This window comes from Mya arenaria, chromosome 3 (assembly GCF_026914265.1).
Source record: "Mya arenaria isolate MELC-2E11 chromosome 3, ASM2691426v1".
Classification (NCBI taxonomy): Eukaryota; Metazoa; Mollusca; class Bivalvia; order Myida; family Myidae; genus Mya; species Mya arenaria.
This window is the reverse complement of record NC_069124.1, coordinates 51126358-51143016: the sequence shown is the minus strand read 5'-3', so window position 1 is coordinate 51143016 and position 16659 is coordinate 51126358. Positions and strand designations below refer to the sequence as shown.

The 16659-nt window shown below is 33.0% G+C and overlaps 1 protein-coding gene across 6 annotated transcripts; it reads right to left on the bottom strand.

Annotated features, from left to right (window-relative positions):
* Positions 1–330: 330 nt before the first annotated feature.
* LOC128228728 (arf-GAP with Rho-GAP domain, ANK repeat and PH domain-containing protein 1-like) lies at positions 331–15688 on the bottom strand. 6 transcript variants are annotated; one of them, XM_052940204.1, is made up of 31 exons: positions 15567–15688; positions 15425–15466; positions 13677–13789; positions 12345–12385; positions 11774–11852; positions 11440–11499; positions 11185–11223; positions 10629–10701; positions 9692–9747; positions 9421–9477; positions 8998–9081; positions 8545–8654; positions 7550–7634; positions 7196–7256; positions 6347–6400; positions 5973–6061; positions 5363–5542; positions 5129–5197; positions 4921–4954; positions 4762–4796; positions 4322–4349; positions 4044–4084; positions 3337–3397; positions 2982–3043; positions 2710–2777; positions 2499–2601; positions 2172–2246; positions 1992–2057; positions 1748–1823; positions 1310–1385; positions 331–1175 (listed from the first exon to the last, which is right to left on the bottom strand). In XM_052940204.1, exons 2-31 carry the CDS (start codon positions 15435–15437, stop codon positions 1082–1084), a joined length of 2082 nt encoding a protein of 693 aa, XP_052796164.1. In that variant the 5' UTR covers positions 15438–15466; positions 15567–15688; the 3' UTR covers positions 331–1081. The 6 variants fall into 6 exon arrangements, 5 of the variants coding, with proteins under 5 accessions (XP_052796164.1, XP_052796163.1, XP_052796165.1 ...); XM_052940203.1 differs by lacking the exon at positions 15567–15688 and having other exon boundaries at positions 15425–15560; XM_052940205.1 differs by lacking the exons at positions 13677–13789; positions 15567–15688 and adding an exon at positions 14535–14601 and having other exon boundaries at positions 15425–15537.
* Positions 15689–16659: the final 971 nt, after the last annotated feature.

Genomic DNA, 16659 nt, shown 5'->3' with positions numbered 1-16659 from the left:
CCTTATCCAGTGTTCTGCTTAAATACATAAGGAGACACCTAAATATCCGGAGATTAATAATTAAATGAAAAATAAAGAGACAAAACCTACTGTCGATTTTTAAAGAGACCACACATATAAAATGTCTTTCTCAGTCAATGGTCGGGGAAGTTGCCTTGAAATGGTCGTTGAAAACATTAGTTCACCTTGAACCCTATCTATGGTAGGTACAGACTGCCAATCTTAGTTTTGCTGTATGTTTCCTTCTTGTCGCAATTATTCATTTTGTCTATATAAACATGAACCAAACTCTGAGTCGGGGGATGGGGAATATGAAACTGTTAACATTCATAGGATCAACATACATTTTAATGTCAATCGATACTTATGCTTTGACGTTGGTAATTTAATCAGAATAAATATTGCATATCTTGAATTTATCAAATATATCCCGTAAAATTATGTATATATATGCATACAAAGCAAAATGGAAAAACTTGCAGCCTCTCAATATGAACATAGTAACAAAGACAGATACCAAGCGATTGTTTTCAAAACTGTTTCCCAAACATATAGAAACATCCAGCGAATGACAAATGAATGTCATATACAACGAAACCAAGAGGCAATCTGCCTAGTAATATCAACGTTTTAACGCAAATTACATTAAGAAAAGTTTTGCATTAAATTTAAAAATACTTTTTAAAATGAGGCTTTTCGGAATCAGTACAAATTCAACAAAAATAACAGATAAGCACCAATGGTATGTAGCTTAAACATAGATATTGTAAAATAGCAAACCCAACAGTTAATAAAAGTTGTCACAACCAAAACGTCAATAAGACAAAGATGCCGCCTACTGGAAACTGGTCACATTTAGCACTTAAGGACACTGTAATCTTGATGGACGTCTTAATGATAAAAAGACAAAAGCAAAAAATAAAAATAAACCCCTGCAACAACATACAGGACACTTACATATTGCACTATTCATTTCGTAAATTATTATTAGATTTAGCCGAATTAGTTTTCTTTTAATAAAAGATTTGCAGCTTCTGTAGTAACTGTACACTCTTTGAAATACAGCCATATATGTTGCCATTTATTTGCTGCTTGATGTCAAGCTGTCTTCCAAGAGTTGAAACAGCCTGGTTGTGTCATCTAATAGCTGGCCTTGGATACTAGTTACATGTGTCCTGCAACATTAAAAATAATAACTTTGTATTTTTTTCTCCTAATTGCAAAATAAACATACTAGTTATTGTGTTGTTATGACAAATTCATTTAATGTATGATTATCTTTCTTCTTTGTTTTTAAAACAATATTTACATGTCAGGAGGAATAATCTCGATGTAGCAGTTCTGGTTGAGTGTGGCCGAGTAAATGGTTTCGTCATCCCGTAGGACTGCAAAACAGAATACAATTTTTATTATTATCATTATTATTATTATTATTTTTATTATTATTATTATTAATATTATTATTATTATTAGTAGTAGTAGTAGTAGTAGTAGTAGTAGTAGTAGTAGTAGTAGTAGTAGTAGTAGTAGTAGTAGTAGTAGTAGTAGTAGTAGTAGTAGTAGAAGTTGTGGACTGGGAGTAGTAGTAGTAGTAGTAGTAGTAGTAGTAGTAGTAGTAGCAGTAGTACACGTATGGCAAATATGTAGTATGCACCAGAAAATAAAGCGTTCATCTATACAACTAATGTGTTTTAAGTTAACATCTAAAGCCAACACTTATCATGAAAGGGCAAATATTTTACGTAACCTTTATGTTTCTTTAGATTCTTTTGAAAAAGTTGTATCCCCTTTTCAATGCGAATGGTTGTTTCACAATCATCTCTCTGTTGGAAACAAGAACAAATTTACGACAACCAATAAAACATGAAATACAGTTCATTCTTGACAATAGTTTCCAGTGTATTCAACTTTTAAACGAGCAATGAATAAAGTGTTTAAAACACAAATAAATAAATATAATATATATAAACAAAATACAGTTTATAACTCACCAAATTTGTTATACGTAGTGCCGCATGATGTTCGCTGAATACCAAGAGTGACCTTGTCCACTGGCTCTAAAAATAAAGGAAAATAAAATAACAAATTAACCGCAGCATAAAGTAAATCAAATGTCATTTAAATAAATAGGCGGAGGAAAATGCGTACATGAGAAATTAGATTTAAAATACCAGATGCGTTTTTGTGTAGAAGATACCGAACAATGCAAACTCATCGTCTTCATCCATATCGACTGGACTCATTGCCTGAAAAAAGCAAATGTAGGATGAAACGTATTTATTTGAAAATGAAATTTGAATTGCATGCCATGATTAAATTGAAGAAGTAGATAAATGTTTTGTACGCATGGGTAATAACCATGGCGATATAATTTGCATGTGTTGCAGGCAGGACAATGTAACAAGATGACAATATTTTTCATAAAATAAATGCAATGACATGCATTTTAATTTCATGTAAATGTCTCTGGATACAATAACCAATCAGAAATGGTTTACCTTTGCAAAAGAAAGTTTCCATTTCAAAAAGTTGTCTTCGTCCTCAGCCGCAAACCGATAAATTCTCTGTTTCGGTTTGTTGCTAACATCGAAGGCGTAAGGTCTGAAATAGGGAATAAAAGTCGAAGACATTATCAAAAAGTGAAAATATTTTGATTCAACAATTTTCTCCTTCAGTTTAATTACTGATACCTACATAATACACACGTACCTCTTACAATTTGCATTTGCTATGCAAACAACATCAGACAAGCGAATATCACCACGTTCTGTGGATTTCTGAAACAATACCATATATGTGTCTAGTAATTGAATTACATGAAAATCGCACTTCATTAATATAATATATATTAGTGCTTAGACTTGATTTTACAACGCTTTTAGTACATTATCTATAGACTGACTTGGAAGCGTTATTTCTTCTTATCGATTTGTTCAAATGCTTGTCTTTTAAAAACCTCTTCATTCACTTATGATACGTACACTGTTCTCATTATAGTATGTCAGTGTGCCGTGGTTGAGAATGCATCTTCTCTTCATAAATCCTGAAAATCATGGCTATATTTTCATCTAAACAATTATATTTTCATCTTAACAATAAGTCGGGCAAAGGTTATCACAAAAGCACTAGGCAACTGTGTACGCCCTTGAAAACGACATGCCCCTATAGTTAAGGTGCAATTTCGCACAGGTACAGTTAAGAATTGAATGTGAACACATCAACAAGTTTAAACGAACAGCTTAGAGCTTGATTTTCTTGCAACTAAATGTGCCATGTTACATGTATGTGCTCTTCATATTAAAAAAGTATATGAAAATTCAAAAGGAAAGGTCATACTCTTTAGATTTGGACCCGTCTTGTCCAGATATCCCTCGCAATACACAGACGAAACACGTTTCTGAAAACACACAGTATGATAAATGTTAAACGAAACAAGAAATAATTACGTATCTTAATACTATCATCAACGAAACTCTATGTCAAAAGCTAAATAACTTTAACAGTCGGAAAATGAGCATATACTACATATAGTATCCATCTTTGTGTACAGGGATTTTGAATGAAGATACAGAAATGCTCAACTGTTAAACTAATTAATGTTATCTTACCTGTCATATTTACAAATTGTACATTTTCATAATGTACAGTTTTTACCGAATTGCATATTTAGATGTTATTTATTAGATTATAAGTTGTTATTGTTTGTGAATGACATATCAATAGTATATTGATTCACACATACATACATAAGACCGCTTATAGGAATATACATAAAAAATAATATTCATTCAATTGTGACATCAACTGCTAAAATGCGTTATAGTTTCTTTTTCAGGCTTTCATACATTCCATAACCGATCGCCATGTATATGCAGAATATTCAATAAATCAGTGACCCAGGGCCATCTTTGATATATTTTTATATTGTGTCGACTGGTCAATACGAAATAACATTTGTTCCGTTGTGTTCTATTAATTCCGTAATGCATAACGGCTTAGCAATTTCAAACAACGCCTTCTTGTCAACTCTGCGTCGTACATACCTCCTGTTCCTCAGTCTTGGGCGGTGACACAGCGTCAATATCTGCGGATAACCATTAACTGATATCATCATACAGTACATGCACATCAAGACTTTAACAACACGAAATAATTTCTATTGAAATCACATCAAGTGAAATAAATATTTATAAAAAAACACCAAATGGCTTGTACTTATGAATTCAAAAACCCAGGTAATAAGACTGAAAGTTTTGTATGTCAAAGAAAAAACTTCGCCATATTGATTTTATAATATTAAGATTAATGATATTAAGAATACTCGTATGCTCGTTTTGCAGCAGGAACTCCTGAAAATAAAATAGTCGTTATGCTTGTATATATATATATATATATATATATATATATATATATATATATATATATATATATATATATATATATATATATATATATATATATATATATATATATATGTACTAACAATACCATCTAAGAAAGCTATAATTTCTATTATTACCAAGTTGAAAAGTGTTTTCTTTGTCTATACACTACCATATCGTAACGGTAACAAGAGGCCGGATAAATAACATCGCTATTCATTTATACGCAAGTAATTCATTAGACGTTAAAGTATGGTAAAGAAAGTTACTCCACACTCTACCCTCGTAACTCGTGTATAATTAAATAACCCGTGTTGTTCGTGTAGTTATAATAGCCATTAAAAGATTTCGATTCGTACTCGAACAATGATGCAAGTACCTTTATAAATGGATATTCCCCAGCCAGCTCCATGGCTGTAAAACAATCAAATTGTATTAACACAAACCATGCATGCAAACATTTGTTAATTTCTAAATGAATCTACAAGGATACTTAAAGCATTCAATTAATTCCTTTTGCATAGTATACAAATATTACCTGTTTGGGATGACTGAGGACAAAACCCATATATCTGCAACAGAGATCAAAATAAATAAATAAATAAATAAATAAATAAATAAATAAATAAATAAATAAATAAATAAATAAATAAATAAATAAATAAATAAATAAATATGTAAATAAATAAATAAATAATGTGCTAAATCAAAAACTCTTTCATGAATTATAAAACAATCAAGCTTACATTTGCTCCCCAGAAGAAAAGTTTCATAACGTTCAGAATATCTCCTGATGTGATGGCCAATATAAAATCCTGTAAAACAAGAAAAGAAATATTCATTCATTAGAATTATATCTAATTAATATGACTATATCCCTTATGCTTGCAGTAATTGTGTTCATGATTCTGTTGTTTATAATTAAGTTTGTTTAATAAATTAAATAATTGCGAATATTTCGGTTCAATTTCTTTACTAACACAGTCGATTTTCTCCTGAAGATCTCGGTTGGACCTGTCAACAAACTTCTTCTGTGCATATTTTTCATGAATATGTCGACGTCTGATCATAAAAGGTGTTTCTCTTGTAATCTGCCTGTCGTCTGGTGGATTTTTGTACCAGAAAGTGTTGGCGCGCTCGTTTCCTATTTCATCTAGCAGCTGGAAATATATTTAGTATTAAGGTGATACAGAACATGCTCACTCAATTGTGTAACTGCGTTATACACAAAAAGCATAAGGCCAAAAAATCTTTGTTTCCACTTACATCTCAACAAACATTGTGTAGGTAGCTAGACATATTTTGTTCAATCATGTTTTGAGAACAGGGATACTCTTCCATACCACAGGACCTATATCAGGGTATATCACTACTGTAGAAAGTTTGATATATAAAATGGTCAAATTTTAACATGGTCACTAAAATGAAATCAATACATTCATCAAGTCGCAAAAAAATATCTATATCTGATCGCGTGGGCCTAAAAACTGTTTGCTTTTTTAAATTAAAAAAGGGTTAGACTTATAGCAAAAATATAAAAGTATCAATGATAAAAAAATATTCTTTGAACGACCGTTCACGATGGCCTACCTGCAAAACTTTCGGATTCTGTTCGAATATGTTATCAAGACAAAGGGAGCGGATTTTGGAGATGCTTGTCCCCAGGGACCGATGGCATCCTGTAAAAGAGTCAAGTGATGTGTGGTATGAAAATATAGTATAGTTTGGACCAAGACTAGTTTCTTTTATTGTTTTACAAAAATGAGCTAATGTCAAATTTGTCTACGTCATTTGATCATTATTTGTATAAATGGGTGACAAATGTACTTCTTTCAACAAGCAAATTACCTCATGGTGCGGCACATTTAACCCATACTACCATTTATACTATGCATTGTTCAAACAAAGCGTTTACAGTTTAAATATGAATGTTAATTGAACTTTTAAAAAGAGTGTTCCTTTACCTGCACAGTTCGTACACATAACAATTCCCAGATTGATTGAGGCCCAGAGTGTTTCTGAAAATAGATAGCGCTTATGAAGTTTCTCATAGGAAAATTACACCAACACAGAAGTGATTACTCGGTTTTACTATGTCGTTTCTTTTCTTTTAGCACATGACAGTGACTCAATGTTAATTTTACTATCACATACCATTGGTTCATTACCATCTTTATAGTTTTTAATGGTTATATTAAAAAAAGTGTTGATCTAAAAAAAACTACGTTGCAGCGCATGGTTTGTACCTCTACCACGGATGTGGTCACTTAATGGGATACATTATGATAATGTAAAACCAATTTTTATTTAAGAAACATCCCTGTTTTCTATCTCTGTTTTTGTTTAGTACACCAATCGAATTTCTTCGCATTATGGTGCGTGAAATACTTCTAATTCAAATTGGTCAATTGACTATAGAATACATAGTAATACGAAAAATACGAAATATACTGATCTAAACCTGATCTCAATCGAGATGGAAGTTAAGGTTATGACATAAAGGAAAGTTTACCATAGTAATACACTTCTTAAATGATAAAAGCATAAGACTGTCGGACAATATTTATGCAAAAAAAGCTGCAGAAACAAGCTCAGTAGCAAAAATTATAACATAACCCCGGTTTAATTACACTGGGTAAACGCCAAATACATAGAACATAAATCACAAACAAGAAACATAGAAGAACAGCACAAAACTCCACAAACAGCACAGTGCATACATACTATATATAAAAACTAGGTATGTTTTATCAAGAAACCGATACTATTGGAACGATTATTGTATTGTGTTCTTAACTTTAATTTATAATTACCAGTTGAGTTGCAATCGACGCATTTTCTGTTAGCTTCAGACTGACGCACTTCGTCTACAAACTGAAAGCAGTATATAAAACCTACATCTAAAATAGCCATAATTCGTTTATGTTGAGATAACAAAAAATTCAATTGTTGTTTTTTCAAATATAATTCCATTTCCTTAACTGAATAGAATTGATTGATGTGATACTTTATCTAAATAGTTCTGTAGTTCTGTATTTCTCTTTAACTTTTGATTATAGCAAACATGATTAGAAATAATTTAAATGCTTACAATAAGTAAAAAATATAACACAAAAACCTATTGTGTTTTAAACAAATGTATAGTTTTCTCGACTCTTAATAATCACCTTTGTATTTCCCAGCGCCTTCCCAAGGGCCGAAGTCATCGCCGTTACCCAGTTTGCGGCGTCCTGGACGGTATCAAAGCGTAGCCTGTAAGAACATGGTTTGCTATCATGTACATGCTTCTTGACAGGATAGAAAATAGATAGATACCAAACAATTAAGTCCCCCATAAAAGGCGCAGGCGCATATTTCACTCCAAAGAGCGTCATGCATTTACAAACATGTGAGGAACAAAATCTCCCAAATCTCTTCTTTAGTGCAGAAATCATTTAGATATTTGAACCCTATTTGAAATAATATATAACATTGGATTAACACCAAAATGTAACAATATGTCCCGTGACACCCGTTAGCTTAACACTGCGATCAGTTTAAGACTGGGTATGTCTTATTAAGAAATAAATGCTATGCAAAATAATACAATGAGAACTGCATGGACAAGCACAGAGCAGTCAAATATTTCAATTTTAACCCTGGTTATAGGCATAAAGCAAGTAGTCAAAAGGACACAGAACCAACGACACAAATGCACACGTACAAACACCACAAACAGACAATAAAGGCTTCAAAATAGCTTGACTGATATATGATGGGACTACAGCCTGAATTACGAGCATTCTGGAACACCAGTTTACCAGTGACTTTTACTAGTACATAAAACCAAACCTCACACTTTTCCCAACATACATCAATGATTACAACATCAAAAATATAAGACTCATCAGAGCCAGCATTATATGTGTATCGTTCCTTTTTGGTTTACTTTTTTGAACTCTGGCAACGAAATTACTTGCCACCATTATTAATAAATGATTTTATGTGAGTCGAATCAAACACATTATGTGAAATTACCAATTACGTTTCATGGACATAAATACGTGCCTACTAACCGGAATGCAAAGCCAGTTATCAATTATGGAATAAAATTCACACATGCATGAGAAAATTACAAGGGCAACAGCAATGACTTCTAGAAACAATGTATTACAGCACATACGTAAAGCTCTGATTATTTGCCACATTTAAAGAGATGGTAACCCTGTCAATCTCTTTCACTGAGGTCATCCCCATCTCTATCTCGTGGATAGCTGAACAGAAATTGTAGTCCTGAAAACATAAATAATGCGTTTTAGCTTAAACATGCTCAGTGTATTTAGACAATGTCTTATGTATTTTCTTTAATTTTTACAAGTAAATTATGAAGATCTAAACTTCATAATCAAAGCGGAACCAGCTAAACATGCTAAAACTGTCGCAAATATTATTAAATCGTTTGAGATTATTATTAAAATATTTGGCTCGTATTGGAAGAAGCCTCGATGAGGAAAGAAATCACTGTTGCCACTTTTGTTAAAAAATCTAATATAGATACATTGCACGTATCTGCAAAAAAAAACAAAACGGTTCGAGTGTGCCGTATGGATATGTTGAACTAAGTGAAGTATTTTACCTCTTCATTCCGGTAATACTTGAGCACTTCGTTTTTGAGTGCTACATAATATGGTAAAGAATTGTTGTCAAAGCGGATGAAACCCTGAAAATAACAAAAACAGTATAAAGTATGATGGTATTTGTCCAGCATACATGCAGTACGGATGTACATTTCAGGCGCACATATCATGTTTTTGTCATCACAAAATATTTTATTGCTTAATAGCGAAGAAAGGCATTTGTAAAAATACAGTAACTCCTTCCCCTCCCTTGAAACAGAATAGCGTGTCAGCGAATTATTATACAATTTTAAAATGTTTTTAATGTCACTATAGCGCAATTGCCGTCAGGAAGATAATGTTCTTAACTATTATAATGTTCAGTGACATGCATTAATTGATTAATGTTTATGTGGTTATACAGAATAAAAAGATATACCTACCGCAAGGTCCGGGCGCTGCATGTCTCCACCAACAACGAACTCGGCAGATGGTTGACTCTGGCAACAGATAGTAAAAAAGCACATACAACTGCATGATGTATAGCTGACATAATATGTAGAGTGATAATCTGATGAAAAGGATATAGGGGTTTATTTCAAAACAAGTATTGGTTATTTTTAGTATGTATTTTGTACTTTTGAGTCATCCAAACCTAAATGTGGAGGCCGTATGACCTAAGCCTTGCTGTATCAAAACAGTTACTTATACTACCTCTTTGTAGTTTTGAATGGCGTTCTCTAGCGTTTGTTCCCATGCAATACTTGTTTCTGCAACAACAATTGTATTAATACAAAACGATCTTGACTAATGAGCCTTGTTTGAGGGTACCTCAAAAATATTGTTTACATAGTAGTATCCCATTCTTAATTTATCGATTTCGCTCATGAATTACGTTTATCAAATCGGTCAAGTCTTTATTAACATAAATCTGACCATTTCGTAGCGACTTAAATAGAAATTATTAAAACATAAATTTTAAAGAAGTGTATTCTATAAATATTTAAACTTTTCTGTTTGTATGTTGAATTGTTACACGTGTGGTTTTCAGGATTCCTAACAAGAATTGGGACAACTGATTCAGATGTATTTTTTTATTTAAATCTGTGAGCACACAATGAATTATTTCACTATTATTCATATTGTAATCAAAAGACGTCTATATAAAGTATTGACTGCCTGGTATAAAAGGAGTTTTGTTTATAACGTGCATTGACACGTGTAGATATTTTGATGGACGGCAAACACACCTTGACCATGAAGCATTTAGTTGTTGTGAATGAAATGATAGAAGAGGAATTAAATGTTTTAAAATATAGCTTGTAAATTTTAACTTTATCAGTTATAAAGTTGGGAAATCAGAACGGATAATGTATACCATTTCGGATCTTTTTTTATATTTTAATAGAATGAAAATACCCTGTCAAATTACACTTTTCCTGCCTAAACAAATAAGGAGATCGTGTCCTTTCTATATCTATATAGATATATGAATTTTGCTTAAAATTCGGGTCTTTATACTAGATTAAGGTCTTAGTCTCTTTTTCGTATGTTATAGTCTCGATAGGGCGGAGACAAGTGCCGATGTTAATATATATTATCATGAAATAAATAAAAAAAATGTTTACGAATTCCTATGCAGCTGACGTACCTTCTGTATCAGAACCAATCATGTAGGTTCTGTCGACACAAACTAGCTCAAACTGGAATTTGGCTCCATTACCCTGGAGAAAACAGAATTGAAAAGGCTACAAACATTCCCATACAGAAATACATATTGCAAATCACTATACCAACATTGATGATCAGAATAATAAATATTAGCTTGATTGTTCAAGTAACAACGTGATTAACGACATCATTGTTAACTTTCAAATCATTACAGCTCTCGAAGTTTAATGGATACACTTGTGATATGCAGTGTTCTCAATAATGTTTGAGACGACTGTTTGAGCTGAATTTGTTTTGTTTTAATATATTAGGACATCATGAAATATTTGGTATGAGTCCCGTACCTATAAGCGGGTTCAATTGGCGATCGCGAAAAAACAAACTATGTTTACATATTTGGATATTTTTCTTCCCATTGGGGCAATTATCAACCAAAAGTCATGGTCAACCATGTATTATTCTATAAATACAATATTAACTTTAACTAAGTTCTGAACAATCGGCCCACTGTTAACGTTGGTACATTTAAAACTCACCAGCAACCGATCTGTCACCGAGCTTTTCCTACTATTCTCCTGCAACAGATTATGGAGCATATTAAAAATGTCTATAACCTTTTTGCTGTATTTAGTAAATTAAGCTTCTAAACATGACATTTTAATGAAAAAGAGTGGTTTAACATTTTTAACCATCTTTAAACCATTTGAACAGTATAGAATTTAATTTTATATCTAGTTCTCCGTAAAATAAACGTGCGATAAAAAAGGTTAAAAAAATATATTTTTACTTACGGCCAATCTTTTCACTTGTTTCATAATGCTGACCGGAATTATTCGCAGCGACACTGGACACTGTTAGTGAGGTTTTGGAAAAGAAAACGGGGTTCGTCATTTTTTTAATATTTTGAATTATGTGATGTACATGCAATATTATTAAGCTACATAGACCAAATTGTTCAGCCGAACCGTTCCAAAAGTATTGTCCTCGTTTGGTTCGTCTTTGCTTCGTGACAACTTTGACTCGTTAGACTTAGTTAGGTGAGCCGTTTTCTTCTAAACATGTCACTGTTGTTATAATGCAAGCAGATGTATTGAAATAACCGTTAAACTTTAAAGTACAACATACCTTGTCCGACTCGAAGTACTTGAGGCATGTTCCATCAAAAGTAAACCACCGCTTCTTCCATCCATACTTCAGATCAGCTCTGCAAGAAGGCTTTGATTTATTCACGTGTTGCCAAATACAAATTGAATTACGTCCAAATCATTTATATCATTTATAACTATTAATGTGTGATTCGTGTACAGGCCAATTGCCCACTTGTAATAGGCTGTATCAGCGGTGTTGGTTTGCGTAAAAACTAAAAAAATTCGACCAATGGTCATTCGTCATATAGCGGACTTGAGTTATATCAATTTGTTTTAGCTCGATTTTGAAGAAAGCTGACATCTAGAGTGACGTTAAGTCCATTTCCTGGGTAGAAACCAGTATTGTTGTCTATTTTGGAGGCTATGAAAAGGTATCGCTGAAGGGGATGAAAACATCAACCGCTTGGGTGAGAGGCAGTAACCTATACCATTGGACCACACCCACCGTACATGTAGCGGAGTGGCTAGTATGTTTGATGTAAACATCGGAATGATTGTTATATTGTGTAAGAAATTGATAAAGAAGATGCTTGTTGAAAATCACTTACCCGCCTCTTTTTAAAAGGAAACCCTTCATCTGTTCACCATCCTGGATGAAGTTGAATAGAACATGGACACACATGGCAAGAGGAATAAGAGTTTCAAAAAATGTTTTTATGAAGGACTACGTTTTTTTGCAAAACAAACGTATAAATATTTTAAAAGTATGTTTTAATGTACATTTGCAAAACATTAAGTAAACAAAACAGTTTCAGTAATAGATCATGACATTGAACTATATTTATTTTTTAAAATTTGTAGATTGTATAATTTTAAGCTGCACTTGACTGTTTTTGACGACTTTTTATATTATTGGTGTACATCTTTGAGAGTGCAGTTTTAAGCACTACGAACACTTCCCAAGTAAGTCTGAATATACACTTTGGAAAAATGCAAAAGAACGCGTCTTGCAGCGGAGAAGCGAGGAAGTAAAGGGGCGTTTAGTAGAAAATAAATGTACATAAAATTGTACATTGAATGTGATAACTTTAAAAGAGCGATAATGATTCATCAGTTACAAAGCACAATGAATAAAAAACTGATCGTCCTGATAAACCATGAAATGATGTGATAAATCAAATAAGTGTATTGTTATCTAAACAGGATGTCATCATATTTGTCAGTGGTACATATTTGTATTATTTTCTGGTATCTGTTTTTTTCTGAAAAATGCATACATATGATCTATTTAAACCGGTTTAAATACAAGTTTAAACACCAAGTATGGTAGCTATAATGATAATTGTTTCGGCTTTGTCTCGCGGTCATTTTATATGATTTATGTATCATTCGTCAAGACATGTGTGAGCTTTCTACTGAATCCCACAAACAATTTGTGCGTAGCAAAGAAACGCATGGCATATGATAGTTTGAGAGAGGAGTTGGGGAGAGGAGTAGAGGATTACTAGGATATGCAATATGCACATATAAAGGTCTTTATTCAGGCGTAGAAATAAGTAACACGGAAATAAGTATTCTCCTGTCATCCTATTGCCTTGGTGGTGCATCAGCTTTCAATAGCTCACACTTTATATTTATATTTGCACAGCCAAGTTTCCGCAGTTCATTTGTGGCAAAAGGGAAAAGGAAGAGTAACTCCGAAATGGTTGAAAATGTCTGGCAGATATAGATTTTGCCAGACGGATTTATTTTTTAAGTTTTAAATTAGGAAAAAGGTTTGTAGAGTTTAAAAAGCGATCACAAAGTTGGACGGCAACTCACAAATATAAACCACTTTATAAATGGCTTATAAAGTATGATTTGCTAACATCATATCAAACGAACACAAAGAATACATAAAAGAATGAATGTGTATACTTTTCAGTCCAATTGTTTCTTACATTGTATCTGCGACATCGAGAGACGTGTACTCTGTCATCTTTGTCACAGTTTAGCGCTTCTACTGAGTTTCTGCGAATGCTTTCGCAATCATAAAAGATTGCATGGTTGGTTTCTAAAATGGTTCAAACGTAACTGGTATAACTAACGAAAGTGAAATCACAGCGTTTTAAAATTTAGGTAATTAAACAAAAAATTATAAATATCGAAGAAACTGTATGCTGAAAGGATAATCAAATTTATATTTTCCTTGGTATACCACTTTTCATTGTTAACTGTCGCTATGACTCAAACTATGTACATGGTATATGGATTCTCATTTTCATATAATCGAAACTGCACTCTGTTTGATTAATGCCTAGGTAAAGGGCCGATTCTTAACAGGAAGTTTTTACCACCCTGAGTAATATCTGACTGACATGTTCAAGTATTTAGCAAAAGTGTCGTCTTGCATAAGGGAAAAAGAAAAAGCATCCTCGGAATGCGCGTGTTGCACGAATTGCAGTGTAGGCTATTACGTGAAAAGGGGTTCGTTACGTTGAAAAAGCATCTTCGGAATGCACGTGTTGCACGAGTTGCAGTGTAGGCTATTGCGTGCAAAGGACTTCGTTACGTTGCTTGGAAAGTATTTCTTGCCATTCAAACCTTTTAAAATGTTATGACAGTGAAAATGTTCGAAAGAAACACATTATAAAAATGTAATATGTTTATTCCGAATATATACACACAGAATGACATATATTCGCTACCCAAACCTTATTTAAGTGTTAGTATCCAAGCAACGTTACGAACTATTTTGATTGCGTGCAGTCGGGGTTTTTTGCTGTTCGTGATGGAAGGGGGATCATGATCATAAATACGTTTTGATACGAAGATATCGAGGTCCGTTTGGATGCCATTGCTAACAGATGTTCAATTACACGTATACTGAAACGACAACGGCCCTTGTAAGTATGTGCTGTACATGAATAGTATGTTAGAATATATGTTATTACTTATGTAGTAAACATTTGTTCAAACGTACATCATTTTTGTCCAAATTTTGTCAAAAATGTACATCATTATGATAACAGTACCTTTAACTGTATCTTTTAATGTGAACAGGTACACTACTTCTAATTATTTAAAAAGGGTAACAACAATCGACGTGTGGAATAATTCAAACCATAGAAAACATTAAAAACAATGAGGTCGATGCAGTGTGAGAGTTTTTTAAGGTCTACCCGCGCCAATTGGCTTGACACAATCGTATCCAGCGTAAATCAGTAGAAGTTCGTAATAATAATGTTAGTAGTAAATTGTAGTGTTTTAACGTGTATTTTGTATTACATAATTTTAAATTGGTTGCAAGTCAATTGCATTACTGCTTCAATGATTAAGATTTCCGCGATTAAAGTCATTAAGTTTAACTGCTAAATTGAAATTAAAACGCGATCTACTTGCAGTGTTGATAAATGCAGATTCAGATTTCTGACATTGGAAACCGTACATTTACATCCTATGTTGTTTTTCGATTGGAAATGGCCGAGGAGTTCCGAATGGTTAAAAAAGGAATTTAGAGGCCGAAAGTATTTACCCTCTTTTTTTAACGATGTAGAAAGCCAAAGAGAATACCCCCCTCCCCCCCCCCCCCACACACACACGAATGTGTATCAACGATGCGTTACACTATCAAGAGGGGAGACTAACTGAGAGATTTAAACAAATCATAAAACAATTTTAAAATACCAAAAATATAAATAAAACTAACCTTTATTTGACATCCTTCCTTATCAATCTAGAACAGCTGCACCTGTATATAAAATATTGAAAATGTTGAGAAACCACCTTTCAATAACACTCAGCCAGTTTAACTGCACGGTGATACTCGAAACTGATTCATAAATGTTTACCTTAAACGAAATTTGAAACGTGAACAAATAATATTTTTCATTAGTGTTTTAGAAACCAAATATGCTTCGATGCGTAGGATATACTAGTAGTCCAAAATAATCCAAGGAAATATACGTATTATATTCTCTTCCGTGTTTGACATGTAATGAGATAGATATCATTATCAGCCTTAACAAGGGACAATTAGGCGTACACAACTATTTGTTTCCACTAACCCGATCGACCCTAATTTTCCTCACGACCTTACACTTGTTTTTGCCATATTATCGTGCCTTTTTTGTAATTTCCTTAAACTTTTGCATTTTTTGTCGAATATATTAAAACTTGACCATTTTACATTTAAAAGTTTCTACAATAGTGGTTTACCAAGATATATGTCGGTTTGGAAATGAATCCCAGTTCTCAAAAACAAATGAAAAAAATATTATGTCTATCTACCTACCCTATTTTTTGGAGATTTTTTTTGGAAACAAATAACTTCTTTGGCCTTATAGATATATGATACATCAATCCGATAAAGAGACTCATTGGATATACTAGTACATACCAACCTGATACTGAACTACAAACGAATATTAAGTACAAGTTTACATGATACGTATTACGCCCGTATCTCAGATTACTAAGTGTTAGAAGTACATGTAATACGTGTGTCAATAAGGTATCGATAAAGCCACCAAGAACTGGGCATCTACAGCTTCTTCCTCTCCTTCTTCTTCTCCTTCTTCTTCTTCTTCTTCTTCTTCTTCTTCTTCTTCTTCTTCTTCTTCTTCTTCTTTCTTCTTCTTTCTACTTCTTTCTTCTTCTTCTTCTTCTTCTTCTTCTTCTCCTCCTCCTCCTCCTCCTCCTCCTCCTCCTCCTCCTCCTCCTTCTTCTTCTTCTTCTTCTTCTTCTTCTTCTTCTTCTTCTTCTTCTTCTTCTTCTTCTTCTTCTTCTTCGTCTTCGTCTTCTTCGTCTTCGTCTTCTTCTTCTTCGTCTTCTTCGTCTTCGTCTTTCTCGTCTTCGTCTTTCTTGATCAACCTTTTTCAAAACGAGCTTACTTCTTAGGCCCGATTTTTGCCGACAACATTATAAACTGTACATTGTCAAATA

What these genes read in the sequence shown, in the direction of transcription:
- LOC128228728 (XM_052940204.1), bottom strand. An exon ending in TTCCTTTTAAAAAGAGGCGG is followed by an intron (nt 11,853 to 12,344) that starts GTAAGTGATTTT and finishes GCCTTCTTGCAG; the next exon opens with AGCTGATCTGAAGTATGGAT. An exon ending in GCAAATAATCAGAGCTTTAC is followed by an intron (nt 7,635 to 8,544) that starts GTATGTGCTGTA and finishes ATGTTCTTACAG; the next exon opens with GCTACGCTTTGATACCGTCC.